General features: G+C 47.3%; 1 protein-coding gene across 1 annotated transcript in view; it reads left to right on the top strand.

Annotated features, from left to right (window-relative positions):
• Nucleotides 1-1,206: 1,206 nt before the first annotated feature.
• Nucleotides 1,207-15,800, top strand: part of PDE9A (phosphodiesterase 9A) — a 48,228-nt gene continuing 33,634 nt past the window's right edge. Inside the window, exons 1-2 of the mRNA XM_062515205.1 lie at nucleotides 1,207-1,275; nucleotides 14,652-14,722. Coding sequence (XP_062371189.1) covers nucleotides 1,207-1,275; nucleotides 14,652-14,722 — 140 coding nt within the window. The remainder of the gene's footprint in view (nucleotides 1,276-14,651; nucleotides 14,723-15,800) is intronic.

Raw genomic sequence — 15,800 nt, 5'->3', positions numbered from 1 at the left:
TGCTGGGGTCAGTTTTGTCTCTGGCTAAAGAAAGGGTTTGGGGTGGGCAAGATGAGCAGCACCGACCCCTCTGCCCCAAGCTCTGCTCTCCCAGCCTGCATCACTAAAGGACAGGAGATGCTTTTGCAGCCCCTCCACCAAAAGCCCCGGAAAACCCAGAGATTCAGTGCTGGCAGGACAGGCTGTGTGCCGGCTGTGCAGCCTCTCTGCTGCCTCCGAGCTCCGTCCCCGCCGTGCCCGATCCTCTCCCCGGCTCCCCAGGCACTGCACCCCGGGCACGGCAGATGGCATCGGGCATCTGCTCCGGGAGCACCGCCGGGGCTTCGCTCCCTCCTGCTTTCCTCATGGGAGACGCCTTTGCCGGAGACTTCACGTTCCCCTAAATAACAAATGCCTTCACTCCGGGGGTGGCACGGATGGCGGTGGGCGAGAGCGTGGGCTTTGTGGTTTCTTCGTGCTGCTGGAGCTTACAGGGGGGAAACACGCTTCTGCTTTTTCTTCTGTCCTTGTAATGATAAAGGGGAAGGGGAGGGGGGGCGCGGGGGGGAAGGGATGTGGAAATGGAGCTGCTGAGTTTGGATTGAGACGGTCCAAGCCCTGGCTGGCAGTGGGTGTCTGAAAGGACACTTCCAGCACAGAGCACTTCCAGACGGGAGCCTGTCCCTGTGCAAGCAGCTCACCAGGAGAAGCACTAACTAATAATTACGGTCCTGTTTCAGCGTAAAATCAAATTATATCTCTCACCACCCCGATGCAGGAGGTTTCTCTTCCTCCGCAGCGCAGCCCACCCCACCCCCTGGGATAAATGCCACTTGATCTTGTGCGTAACAGGAGCTGGTCAGTCCCAGGGTCAGATCCCGAATGCGAATGCCCAGCAGTTCTCAGCCTTAAAGCCAAGAGGGGTTGTTGCTATGGGAATGGAGAGGGGGCTTGCAGGCAGCATCTGGAGCCTGTGTCTTTCCCTGTCCGAGGCAGCTGGATTTGGAGGGAAGCGAAACTAAAAGGAGGTGGCAGAGAGAGACAGAGGCACAGCAAAATGCATGCATGTTAGAGGAGGGACCTTCCCAGAATGAGAGTACAGTGGGATACAGAAGAGCGGGGACACCAAACTGTCAGGCAGCGGTGGCTCGGCTGGGTAGGATAAAGCTGAATTTCTGCTCTGATTGACACCGGAAACAAGTCCGGTGAGAGCCCAGCTATAGCAAGATGGGATCTGCCTCCTCCACTTACCGGCCCAAATGTATTTATTTGGACATTGATGGAAGAATTCAAAAGGTACTTTTGCTGTTTTTCACCAAGTGGCGTGTCCGGCCGCGGCGGGCGGTGCTGGCTGCACGGCCGATCCCGCAGCGCACCCAGCGGGCTCCGGATCCCTTTTGGAGGGGAAAAGGGGGGGGGATTCCTGCGTGCCTTCTGCTTTGTACACGGATGTTTGTTTAAAGGGGAAGGGGAGGCTGGCAGAGGGGAGGGCTGGGCGCTGCCAACACTGAGTCGCTGCCAGCTCTCCCTGCCGGCGTGGGGACGGATGCTCGGTCTCGCAGCCGCGCTGCCTCCCGCTCCCGGAGCGCCGTCGCGCCGTGTTTACAAAGTTTAGCCTGGGGAGAGGTTCCCCCCCTCCGGGCAGCGGGAGCAGGGAGTACAGCCGAGCCCCTTGGAGACTGCCTGCCCCAGGTTCTGTTCCGGCCGTGGGTGTCACCCCCCGGCCCAGCCGGAGGTCAGGCAGGTGCCGGGCTCTTTGTGCGATGCCGCTGCATCGCCGGGGGCTGCGGCGACCCCGCCGCCTGTGCCGAAGTAAAACGCCGATAATTAAAACTTTCCCTGCCGTTCGCCTGCCTCGTTTGGTTAAGCACGGTTGGCAGCGCAGGGAGAACTGAGCTGCGGGAGAAATGTGTCCTGGCTGAAAGGGAGAGCTCGCACGCTGCCGAGCTGACAGCCCACTGCTTTTAAACACAAACAATGCCGACGCCTTTCTGCAAGTCTTTCCCCCCCCGACCCCCCTTCTCTTTGTCGGCAGTTCTTTGGCCGCAAACCAAGTGCCTTTTCTGTAACAGAGGGCTGCTGCCAGGCTCCAGAGCAAGTAAACTCTGATTTGCAAAATTCAGATCTCTTTAAGTTTTCGGTTCACCCAGCCTGGCCTTTCGCTTCTTCTTTGTAAAGAAACAGCAGCGATGCCCTGTCCCTCCCCTCCCCTCTGCTGTGTGAGTGGCCGCAGAGGTGAATGGAGAGCTGGTTCTCACAGTCCCATCCCACCACACATCCCCTCCCTCCAATCCCCTCCACCACTGCCCTGCAGACACACGGCGACCGCTCAAAGTCGTGTCCTCAAGAACAAGACCTTGGAGAATCCAGATCTGTGCCGGAATCCCCAGAGAAAGCCGCTCCTCTTCATCCATCTTAGACGTGTCTTAGTCGTGATGATAGTCCCTCTGCTGCCGTGAGATTGTGCCTGCCGGCTCTGCTGAGCTGAGAGCACTGATTCTCTTTTTCCAGGGTTTAATAAATCGGTTGCCTGGTGGCCTCCCAAAGCATGGATTGAATGGAGCCTCCCGGTACCTTTTGTAAAGTTCAGTACAAAAAATATATTTTGGCATTTCGAAAGGGTGGTGTTTCCACAGATGTCGGTAATGCACAGTGTTTGTCATCTATGCTGGATTAAAAAAAAAATACAGCATTTCTCCAAACAGCCTCTGGAGAGTACTTATAACACTAGAGGCACAGTCACATGAGAAAGCAAATGCAAAGTCAGGCAGCATTAAGGGGGTTTTAAGCTGGATAAATGTTATCTGTTTCTTTTGTCAGATGTAAAATCCCGCCTGTGTAATGTTTGGAAGGATTCCTGAAGTAAAAATGCCGTGTAAATGGGGTTCACCCAGCGGTAAGCAGGGCATAGCTCAGATTCTCCTGCCTTCTCAGTAACGTCGTTAGAAAGAAGCAGAAGGGAGGGGTGGGGGACAAAAAGCAGCAGCTCTTAATCTTCCACGGAATGCAGCAGTGGAGACTTCTAAAGGGAACTCATTAAATCAATGCTAAGCTTCTTGTCAGCCAATAACGAGGTACGAGCTTCATTACAACAGCACTTGTTGAGCTGGAAAGGGCTCAGCTCCAACTCGAACTGGCCAGGCTGGGCATCGTGCAATAGAGCTGGGCATCCTACCCCAGCACTGCTTGTGCTTGCAACTGCACAGAGGCAGTTTTTGTCTTTCTGTGGCCTCATCCTGAATTTCCTCCGGTGCAGCCGCAGGGTGTGCTGCTGACTTTGGGAGAAGTTGTTTCACCTCGGCGTTGGGGTAAAGGAAGGGACAAACCCGGCCCAGAGAGCCCCCCCTGGGACCCTGTGTCCTGCAGATGAGCACTGCAAAGAGCTCTGCAGCAGGAGATGGAATCAAACTAAGTAGCTTTGTGTGTTGGCAGGTCCAGAGGGGCACAGCAGGGAAGGCAGAGGGACCTCATGGTTATAAAAGAAGAGTTGGTTTGGTTTGAAATCCTTCCCAGGAGTTATTCGAATAAAGGAGCTCATCAGCCCAGTTGAAAGTAGGACCACGCCGGTGCCAGCACATCCCAGAGGAAGGGCTGAAGTCCATTTCTGTCTCACAGAATCCTTCTGGACAAAATGTCCAGCCCACAGCTGGGTAACTGTGTGAGCAAGTGGCTCAGAAGTCAGGCACAAGGGGTTGTAGTGAACAGGGTGACATCAGGCTGGTGTTCCATTACTGGTGATGTTCTAGAGGGCTCCTCTGCTTTTCAACACCCTCATCAACAACCTGGACACGGGAATCTAATGAATACTAAATAAGTTTGCTGCTCGCACTAAATTGGGAGGAGCAGAGAGGCCTTGCAGGAAGACCTTGACAAATTTCGGGGCTTGGGCAACCACCAACTGTATGAAGTTCAACAAGGGAAAATGAAGGATACTGCACCTGGGATGAGGTAACCCTGGCTGTGTGCATAGACTGGAGAATGAGATGCTGAAGACCAGTACCCAGGAAAGGGACCTGGGAGTCCTGGTTGATAGAAATTTGAATATGAATAATCAGCAGTGCCTTGGCAGTCAGGAGGGACATCCCTGTTCTGAGGACATCAGGCCAGCATCACCAGCCAGGCAAGGGAGGGGATTGTCCTACTCTGCAATGGGCTGGGACAGCCTCACCTCGAGTGGTGGGGGCAGTTTTGGGCACCATAACATTAAAAAGTCATTAAACTATTGGAGAGTGTCCCAAGGAGGGCCATGAGGATGGTAAAGAGCCTTGAGGGGAAGCTGTGTGAGGAGCAGCTGAGGTCACTTGGTCTGTTCAGCCTGCAGAAGAGGGGACTGGGATAAACTGACCTTCCAGAGGCACAGCAGGGGCTGTGGGAGAGGGAAGATCAAAGGCTGTGGGATTACAGCCACACTCCAGGTCCAGGGCTCTGCACAAACCTGCTTCAAAGAGGTCACTTGCTCTCGGAGCTGGGTGAAAAATGAAATTCCAGTGTAATGCTCTCCTATCCAGCACCCACATGAAGGGGTGCACACCAAGGGGAAACAAGTGTTGCTCGCTTTATTTATTTCTAAAGGATCTTCTCAGCCAGCCATCCATTACCCACTTGCTTGGACACACGCCTCCCTCTGCACTTCTCAGGAGCACCTGGGGCTGGGCACACAGGGAAACACCTCCGTGTGCCAGCCCTGCCACAGCTTGCTCTGCTGCCAGGCACAGCAGAAGACAGCAGGGCAAGGGGAAGCCGTGGCTGTGTTTCATGTAGGATAAGGTGACCTCGACAAACCACCATGGACTGGGATTTCTCCTAGTTCCTGGAGTGCCACTAGATGGGGTCAAGCACCCAACCCCACCCCCCCAAACTCCTCTCCTTTGGAGAGGAGCCAAACTTAAGCCAGATCTGGAGTCTTATTTTCCTTTATCCTGTTATTAACCCTTTGGCTGCGTTTTGAAGAAAAATTCCTATTGAGTCTGTTTTGAATTAAAAATCCACCAGATTTTTAAAAACATTCCCCAGCTCATGCCCAATCTTTTTTTTCCAGGGAGAAACTACTGGGAACATTTTCTTTTGACCTTTGATATTTAAATGGTAGCAGAGTGGAACCAACCAGTGGTCTTATTCCCAGCAGGATGGCTTCATGGCTCTCCTTTTCAAATGTCACAGGGTAGTGGCTTTTCTTGCAGAGTTTTAAGGAGTTTCTCTGAGAAAAAGGCTTGTTTCAAGAGGATTTCTGTCTCCAGTGTCTTAATCAACATCATATTTGTAACAAGTATGGAAACTCAGTGGGCTACAGAGCCTGAAGGAAATGGAAAAAACGAATAAGACTGTTGCCTTTGTCAAGGATTCTATGAAATCACTCTGGTATTTTCCTCAGAAAGCAAGTAAAGAATTTTGGGGTAATTTTGCAGGATTATTTAGTCATACTGGATATTAAGCAGAAAATTTGCCTTTTTTTTTTTTTTCCGAAGAAATTAATTGAGTTCAAGGTTTCTGGGTGTCTACTGACCTGACTTGTATTGCAGGACACTGAGCCATCCACAGCCATTGTTCCTCTTGGCCCAAGGTCCCACCCAAACAAACAGGACAAGGCTCAGACTAAGCTTTGGTGCCTTGGTTGTTGCATTAAAACATCAGCACGCAGGAATCGCTTCTGTCACATGAGATTTTCTTTTCAATTACAGCAGCAGCAGCATCTGTGGTATAAATGCCCAGATTCTAGCAAAGCAAACAGATTTTTCCAAGGCTTTTTCCAAAAGTAACTCAGTGAGGGTTACTTTTTACCTGCAAAACTGGATTCAGATGAAAAACAAAACACAGCAGAAGAAATAATGGCATGATGATCCCTTCAAGGCAATGAAGTATTTTTGCATCCCGATGACTCTTTCAACAGAGCAAGGCAAGCCCATGGAGCCCATCCTGTGTCTGTTTGGACTGAGGGTTTAGGGGAACACCCTTTCAGCTGCCAGACACCAAAGGGGGGCACAGGATGGGTGTTCATGGACACCTCTGGGGGCTGCTCTGTGCCACATCCTGCTTTAGCACAGTGAGGCACAGGAATGTTTTTGTGGGATCAAGGCCATTTTCTTAATGCTGGCAGACCTCTGTGGGTGTGGGAGGGTAAAAGGTGGCACAGCCTGAGTCTGGTCAGGCTGTGGCTAACCTTGGCTTTCTCACTTTAGCTGTCCCTGGTGAGTTTGGGGTGGCTGCTTGTTCTTGTTGTAAAGCAGCACAAAATGAGCAGCAGGTTCCTTGAACTCTGTCAAATTGAAGCATATAAACATTTTAAGGAGTAAAAGTGGCTTAAACTCATGCTTTTAAAAATATGAAAGATAACATCACACGTGGGTCTCTCTCTCCCCTACTCCCCCTTCTCCTTGCTCCCCAGTGAGAGCTCCTCAGAACATTTAGGGAGCCAAACCATAACACCAGCACAGCTCCAAAATTCTTCCATACCCTTCACCCAGCAAGGCTTGTTTACTGCTGTTTATCTTTGTGAAGTCACACTCGGTGTATTATATTTCTTACAGTTTATGTTCACACTAGTCCAGACAAAATATAAGTTTAACACTCTCAGTCTAACACTTTCCTCATAGGTAACTCTGGTGTTACGTATGGGTACAGACCAGCCAAATATAGCTTATTCTCCTCATATACAACTCTTCTGGCTCCTCACAAACAAGACAAAGTCATTCTGTTTCTAGAACTGATGCCTTAAGGTTTAGCTTTTGTATTTTTCAGATTCAGTACTGCATCAGTATATAACTCTAAACTTCATATAAAGTGTTAGCAAGTTCTCCTCACAGTTCAGTCAGACAAAACAATCCTTTTCCAGCCCCAGAACCAAGGACACCATTGCACTTCAGCCCCAAAAAGTGCAAACAGCAGAGAACTGAGGAGAGAATCTGGGAGGATGGGACTGCAGAACCTGGAGCTGGAATTGGACAATGAACCCCAATGTGGAAATGGACCAAAACTTATAAAAGTGTGAAAACTCATGACCTGGGGTCCATCTTGGGTAGAGACATGGCCAGGCTCTTGTACTGCCCAAGGTGTGTCCTTGTCAGGCCTTTTAATAAATCCCTGCTTAATTCCTTTAACACTGTCCAGCCTGTGCTCTAGGTCAGCCTCTTCCTCATGAACTTGCTTATTCAAGTCTTGCTTATTAAAGTCAAAAGGTTGATTCAAGTCAGCCTTTTCCTGGTCTCTCCTCAAACCTGCTTTTCCTCACTCCATTAATTAACATGTTCCTTCTAACAGGCCACTATTACCAAGCCAGTTCCAATGTCAGACTTGAATCGTGTGAGCAGCTTGGAAACAAGCAGCTTCACTCACAGCTACTGAGAACATTTGGTGCTAAAGCATCCCTATTATTTAATTTACAAAACATTTCAAGTCTCATGCATTTGTGTGCTGCAGGGTTAATTGCACTTAGCACTCCATTAGCAGCAAAATGTGTGCCCTTCTTGTGTTAAGAAAAGTCAGAATATAGACATTTGTGTTGCTTGTTAAAGGTTGAGATACTTTCATGAAATGTTTTTATTTCTGCTGCTGAACACAGGAAACTTTCAGCCTGGCCCCTCACAAGCAGCCTTGCTGGTTCCTGGTTGTGTTCTGCCATTAATAATTAGTACTGACAGATGGAATATTTGCAATATATCCCTCAGTGTAGTCAGTAGGTTGCACAAATTCCTCTTGAATGTAATCTCCCTTTTTCTATGACCCCTAGTGACTCTTAAAATTGCTGAGATCCTTCTCTGGTCACAGTGAAAGAGCCTACCTCTGTCATGGTGCCCCTCTCAGTGGACAATCTGCAAGATTGTCTTGGGCTCACACATCTATGAGTGCATCGTAGATATTTTTCTTTCCTAAAAAGAAGAAAATCTCTTTTCCCGTAGTTCTCTTTTCAGGGATGTTACAGGGCTGGGAATTGTGACTTATCACATGCCACATGCCTCAGGATCCTGGTATGTCAGCTCTGGCTGGCAGCTCCTCCTAATTTAGAGCAATGTATATGATAAGGAAAGGATTCACCACAGGCATCCCAAAGTGAGTGATGGTTGCTCCAGGAGAGCCGTGCAGGTTCCCCTGTAGTAACTGGGGAGGCAGGTGGCATCTCCAGAGAATGATTCATCCCATCCTAAAGGGGGTTTTGGAGACATGTGGGCTAATTTGGAGATCATCCTCCTTCTCCACTGGCAACAGAGGGCACCTGGCAGAGAGACACTTGAGAGAAGCTGAGCCTGTGGATGGTTAAAATTATATCAGACAAACCCAAGTACATTTCGTGCTGAAATGAATATTCTCAAGCCATGTCCCTGTCCAAAACTGTGTGAATCAGCAGGATTACAGAGCTGTGGCTTTTGGGATAAAATATCTGCCACACTCCTCATCCTCTATCAGAGTCAGTGTTTGAGGAGCTCGGGGGAGTTTTCATTTTTGCTCAGAGCCTCAGCTGAGGGCTCTTGTGTTTTCTCCCCCACACATGGACATACACACATGCACTGGTTTTCTGTTCTTCTCTAAGAGAAGCTCCCACTGTACCAAACAGATGGTGAATCTGGCAGACTATTTTTAATGCTGCCTAACATTCAAAGCTCAGATAAATGAGTGGTTTTCTGAATATCAGCTGTTAATTAGTGAGAGAAATAAAAAAGGAGACAGAGAGTTTGGGTATAGTTGGGATGATGCTATGTTTGTATCTGAGTTTAAAGAATGAGAAAGCTGGAATGTTTTTAAATATGGGATTTTAGGTAAAGCTTCTTTTGGATATTGGGGATTATGACGGAGAGGACATTTACGGATTTTTTTTTTTAGGAAGACCTATTTGCTTACGTGTCGAGAAATATGAATTCCTTCCAGTGATTCTTACAGAGGGATGCCTAAAATTTCTGGGTCGTTCTTCATTTTGCTATGGATGACAAACATCTCTGGAAAGACAGGGAAAATCACAATGAAAAATTTCACATTAACCTTCTGCCTTAATATTTCAGAAATCCTCCATGAAAACTGCTCTTACAGAAGCAGCAGCTATTTTCACACTCTATGCTAGATACATAACTGAGTTTTACTATAATCTTTTCTGACATAGCATCCCCCATTCTCATTAGTGGAAGATTGTAATTTAGATTGTTTAAAGTCTGCAATTTCAGCCCTGAATATGAACATTGCTCACTGAGCTGAATGAAAGACATAACCAACTGCTAAAGTATTGAAGACAGGAGGTTAAAACCAGAGGAAAAGAAATAGAACTGGAAACTGAGGGTATACTAGTTTCAAAAATATTTTTCACTTTATTTATTTAGGAATTTTGCTAAGGTAAAATAAAAATAATCAAATAGCAATTAAATTCTTGGAAGCATACCAAATTACAAGCAGCACATCAGAACAGGATAATGTTCTGGACAGAGTTTGCTGTTTGCAGAGAGGATTAGCTGTTCTGAGGCTCAAATATAGAACAGAAATTAGATTTGTAAGATGTGTTTTTACCTGTCCTATCTGAAAGCAAAATATAATGTGATTAATTGTAAACTGGTAGGCAGCAGAGTCAGTACACAATGGTCTTTTAGTAAAATCTCCATCACAATCTATCTGAACTCCTCTCCAGGTGGGAAAGCCAGCCCAGAGCACCTGAGCTCCTAATCCCTGCTCTTCACAAGAGGGGTTTTAAAATCCTTGTCCTAGACCAGAGATGGACACTGTGGATTAAGAAACAATGGCTCCTTATTTCAGAAGAAAATGGTTTAAAAAAACCAAAAAGCTGCAGAACTGTTTCCAGGAAAGAAAGAAACCAGTCCCACAAAATTGAGGGCCAGGCCAGGAACCAGGCATCCCCATCGAATCACGCTGTCCTACTTTGCAGTCCCTGCATTCCTCATCAAAATGTTATTTCCACTCCAAAAAGCCTCAGTTATTATTCATTCTGCTTTTCCCCCATTTGCATCACATTGCTTTCCAGGTCTGACAGAACATTACCCACTTAAATTGAATTGCTGCTCCTTGATATTGATGGAAACTCCTTGACACAAACAAGTTAAACCTTCAGAGAAGGCTGCTTTTCCTTTTGCTGTCTTTTTTTTTTTTTTTCTTTTTCTACACATGGTAGAATCATAGAATTGGGTTGGAAGGGTCTAGTTCAACCTTAAGGGTCTAGTTCAATCTCCTGCAATGAGCAGGTACATTTTCAACTTGATCAGGCTCCTCAGTGACCCATCCAACCCGGCCTTGAATGTTCCTATGGATGGGCCATCCACCATCTCAGAGGTTTTGGTAACAGCAGCAAGGACAGAAATATGAAATCATGTTAACTCTTGGGGAAAATAAAACCTGTTTGCAGATGCTGCATGACTTTTCGGGAATACAGCCTTTTCCTCCTGGCACAAATCCAAGGGAAATGCAGCTAACAGGGTTTACATGTGGCTGATTCTGTTCTTGGCAATTAATCATCAATCTGCAAGCTGAAGCAGAGGCCTCTTGTTTCCCTTTCCCATGTGGTTTGTCACTGCTGTGACTCTGCTCAGACATGATTTGGGTTCTGCCTTTGCTTTCAGAAATTGAGTGTCTTGTGCTGACTGGTCTTGCAGGAGACTTTTGTGCCACCAAGCAACATTAGAGTTCCTCTGTCTTCTTCATCCCAGGATTTTTGGGCTGACTTGAATGACTATGCGTGTTTAAAATGTGTATTATGAGGAAACCTGGAATTTCATTACAGGAAAGCCTATACCTGCACAATCTTAGCCCACTACCAGAGCTGGAGGAACTGCTGTGGTCTCTGACTTTAGCCTCTGTTATGCAAGATCTCAATCTTCTCCTAAGCAAGGATATCTTGCAGCACCGGCTCTTAATGCAGGGAATGAGGTTCTGTGAGACACATCTCAGCACTGGCTTGTCACCCAGGGGGACCTAAGCAAGATGACTGTGGGTCAGAGACAGCTGAGACAGCTCTGAAGAGAGAGGAAATTTGTGGATCAGACCCCCAGACAGTGTGAGAAATGTATGATCATGGAGACTCAGGCTGAGCAGCAGAGGTTTTGGGACACCTGCCCAAGCAGGGACATCTCCACAGGGCTGGGTGAGGGCTGCCTGTCCTCAAAGCTGCAGATCAACCTCTGCAGGTCACGGGAGAGCCCACGTGCCCACGCAGCCAAAGTGTGGCCACCAGCCAAGTGTCCCCACGTTGCCTTCCTGCTGCTGATGTCCCCCCAATGATAATGGACTCCAGGCAAATAGGATTCCTATACTGGGCTGGAGGCATCAATAGTACTCAGTGCTGTCCTCCCATCCTCTGAAACACATTCCAATTGTATTCCATCAGCACAACTGGCATCGACTTTGCTAGGAACACAAACCTGTGGACAATAACAGGAACAATTGCACATTGGTACAGAACATCTGAGGATGGCTGCTGTGTTTTAGAGCAGAAGGGAGATGCTCAGAAAAGCTCAGCAGGCTGCAAAAGAAGGAAACTTTAATAGCATGTGCTTTTTGATTAAAAAAATCCCAACCAGCTGAGGACAAGCATCCTGACACGAGTATGAATCTGCAGTGGGTGATTCACAAATCCAGTTTTAGCAAACCTAAGTAAAAATGCCAAGTATGGAAAACTGAAAAGCATGTGTGGAGATAGCTCATGATCTAGTATCACAGCCTTTGTTTTGCTTCCCACTCTTTCACTACTGCATGGAGTAAAAGGAAACATTAAAATTCATCCTCAGTGCATTGAAAGTTCCTACTGCTTTCTATGAGTCAGGCCAAATTTCTTACCTTTAATGTTCACTAATAATTTTTTTAATCTTTTACTGTCTTGTCTGTGCTGGTCAATAATAATTGATTTCCAGAATAAGAAACCTCAATACCTGAAATAGCACTCCTGGCACATCACAAGTTTTTGGCCTCTGTTCAGCCACAATTAACATCATCTGCCCAGTTACTGCATGTACCAGTTGTACTGTCCAATATTCTGCCAGCCAATTTTAGCAGCTGTCAGTCTGTCAGGAGGCTGGGTTCTACTAGGAGCAAGATTTCAGCCCTATCTGAACTCCATTGGCTGTGTTTTATTGCTTTGATTGCATTAATAACCAAGGGTCAATCACTGGGCAACAGAGACTTTCAAAACACACCCATTTCCCCAGAAGCACTTACTACCTGCCTCAACAATCAAGTGCCTGCAGGTTTTGTGAAGATATTGCCTGGAATAATTTAATCTGGGGCAGAACACAGGGAAGGTGGGTGTGAGTGTAGGTGTGGGTCACCCCCACCTCTTGAAGTGACCACCATCATCTTCTCTGCCACAAAACCCCTGATGCTTTGCTCAGGAGTAACAAGGCTCCTCACCCCCAGTGAAAGCTGGAGGCTGGAGCTTTGCAGTGTCCGTGCAGCACCAGGGCAAGCCAGCCTGGCCAGACCTTGCTGTGCTGTCCAGCCTGTCCTGGTACTTCAGGCTGGCATGTCCTGACCTCTGAGCAGGCATTACAGTCTTGAGCAGCCTGGGGTCTCCCACAACTCCCCCATTTCCAGTGGCAGAGGTGTGGCTGGCACTGTGACACCTCCAGGTGAGGGGTTCCCCTGCAGCCTGAAAAGCACCTTGGAGGAGGCACAGAGGAACCCTGTCACACCAGTGCTGTGACAATTTAGGAATTCAAGCACTTGAAAACCAAGGCTGACAAAGTGAGGTTGCAGGCTTAATTACCTCCTGGCACCTACACCTTTCAGAGGAGTCATTAATTAGATGATGACTTCTTGTTTTTCCAGCGTGGTCCTCACCTCACTGAACACACAGGGCCTGCTCAGTCTGGGGAGGGTGGCTGCAGCCCCCCTGCCTCCTCCCAGCTGTTATCCCAGGTGACACATTCCTTATTTCCTGGGTCACCAGCCTCCAGGCTGATCTGTGGACATGCACACCCCTGGACATGCCTGTGATGGGTAGCAACAGAAACTGTGCCTGAGAAAATGGAATGGTTGTGGGGAGTGGAAAATTGCATTTCTGACACTCAGGGAGAGGGGAATTTTTGACCTTGATGTCCCTGTTCATCTGCAAAATGCAAGCTACTTGTTCCTCCTGAATTTTGCCATTAGGTCAATCTCCACCAGTGCCTTTGAGCTGCTGCATCCTGAGCCCAGAGGCTCTGTGGCTCTTTCCTGTGGGATGTGAGAGAGGAGAGGGCTTCAGTGCTGGGCAGGGAAGCTGCCCCTCTCCACACCACTGCTCCCCCAGCCCCTGCAGCCTGCAGCCACCCCATCAACACCAGCAGCCCCTGGACAAACCATCCCCACTGCTCGTTGCTGTTCTGGATTTAGGAAGGAGAGTCTGCCTGCACCGAGGCACTTCATTTCTGTGTCAGGTTCAAAGCCCCCACCACAGTCACTCAAAAGAGCTCAGAGCTGCTCTGAGAAAAGGGGCATGGCGCTGGCAGAAGCATTCAAACCCAATCCTTTATTCTCATGTCTACACTTCCTTTTTATTCCACCCACACTTGCTTTATTCACTGGCAGCAGAGATACTTTTCAATGGCTATGTTTTCCCCAGTAAGTCCACTAGGAACAAGATTTTGATTTAGAGCACTGGAAGATTTGATAGTACAACATGCACCAAACATCTCCAACAGAGGAGATGTGGGTTTGGATTGGAAACAACCTCAGGGACAAGGACAGACATCCTATAAATGCACATTTATTGAAATGGGACACTCCTCATGTAGAGTGCTGCTGTTGAATTCTTGAGTATTTTTCTTCCAGCACACTGCCTCTGAATCCAACAAGACATTAAATTAGGACTCCTGGGTTCCATTTCTGGCCTGCCACTCACCCATGATAAGACACAGGGCAAGAAATTTAACATAAAAAAGCTTCAAATTACAGAGTTTAAATATTGCGCAGGGGCATAGCGAGACTGATGGGAAGTACTATAATGGTATTATTAAAGTATTTTCTAACTGCAGAAGAAGCTGGGAGGACCATGACCTGCAAGTCCTGGTGGACACAGTAGTCTTGGGGAAAATTGTGGCATGGGATTGTGTCACGGAAGGCACAGGAAGAGCAGGAATAGAAATATGGGATCAGGGAATGTGCTGCTCAGTCTTCTCTGCATTGGGGCTGCCTGGTATGTGTGGGAGGGTAGGGGGATGAAGAGGTGTTTGGGGAGATGGGAAGGTAACAGTGGCACTTTTTGTAATTCCAGATCTGGCTTCTGACCTAACAACAGGAACATCTGACAATCAGTAGGAATTTTGGCACAAGCTCTGCTCACTTTAAACCTAGTATAAGGTGGTATAGTACAGAAAGCAGTTCCCATTTATACCACCCCAGGGCCTGCCCAAATCAGGGCAGTTTTCTGCCTAAATCCAGGCTCTTACACTCTTAAATTTACAGTTGTTATCATCCTGCAGCAACACAGAATTTTGAGAATCCCCATACTCTCAGCTCACACAAGTTATTTCTCCACTTCTGAACAGTGCTTAGGTCTCCTGAGCTTGCTTTCTTTATCAACAAACACACAGGTATTACACAGGAGTAGAGAAAAATTTCAGCTCACAAATCAAATCAGATAATTGAAATCACAGACTGTGCCTTAAAATTAGCCCAGTTCATGCCTGAACAGTATTCATATCTCACAGGGAACTAACCATCCTTTCTTTCTCTTTTTCTTCATTTTCCCCCTCTGCTGCTGTTTCCTTTGGAAGGTGATCTTCAGTAAATACTGCAATTCCAAAGATATTATGGACCTTTTCTGCATTGCAACAGGCTTACCGAGGTAGGTCTGTCATTTGTGACATTCATTTCACTTTTGTTTCTTTCTTTTGGGAATAATTTAAAGACAGGCCCCAAATGATTTATTTAGCTGCTATTCAGGCTTGTCTCTTGTTCCAGCCTGCTGGAAAAAGAAACTGGGGCAATCAAGAGCTGGAAAAGTGTGGAGGCAGGGAATTGAACCACTTCACTGTTGGCTGCACATGAGGAACAGAGTGGAACAGAGTAGAACAGAGGAGAAATAATCTAAAATAAAAGCAAGTGAAGAAGCCCAGCCCTGAGTATACACAGGTTGGGCACACCTACCACTTATATCTCAGCACCACATTTTTTTAGTGAAATGCAGTCACGTTTAGAACCTTTTTTTTAAGGGGGGAAAAATGGGGCCAACAAGAAGTATTGTCACTAGGTAATAAGCTTTATTTTTAGGTGTTTTAAAATCTAATCCCAGGTACAGGATAATCAAGCACAAAGTACCCCAGCTGAACACTTTTATAGAGTATAAATATCTCCAAATCCATTGCCCAGGCCACATATTTCCTAATTTATGTTGTCCGGCAAAATTTCTGTGTCCTTTCTGCTGTAATTTTCCATTTGGAGAAATCCCAAATAGGATTTGTTCCCTTCAATCTCAAGAGCAGGATCCAGCTGAAACCTCAGTGTTGAGAATGGTCCAGGGTCACGGGTGGGTGTGTGGGAGAGACCAGGATGTTATGGAGGGTAGCACAGTGTAACATCCATCCATCATCCATCCATCCATCCATCCATCCATCCATCCATCCATCATCCATCCATCATCCATCCATCCATCCATCCATCATCCATCCATCCATCCATCCATCCATCCATCCATCATCCATCCATCATCCATCCATCCATCCATCCATCCATCCATCATCCATCCATCCATCATCCATCCATCCATCCATCCATCCATCCATCCATCATCCATCCATCCATCCATCCATCCATCCATCCATCCTCCATCCATCATCCATCCATCCATCATCCATCCATCATCCATCCATCCATCCATCATCCATCATCCATCCATCATCCATCCATCCATCCATCATCCATCC

This window comes from Cinclus cinclus, chromosome 2, assembly GCF_963662255.1.
Source record: "Cinclus cinclus chromosome 2, bCinCin1.1, whole genome shotgun sequence".
Taxonomy (NCBI): domain Eukaryota; kingdom Metazoa; phylum Chordata; class Aves; order Passeriformes; family Cinclidae; genus Cinclus; species Cinclus cinclus.
Note: the sequence above shows the minus strand (reverse complement) of the source record. Positions and strands in the feature narration are given on the sequence as shown.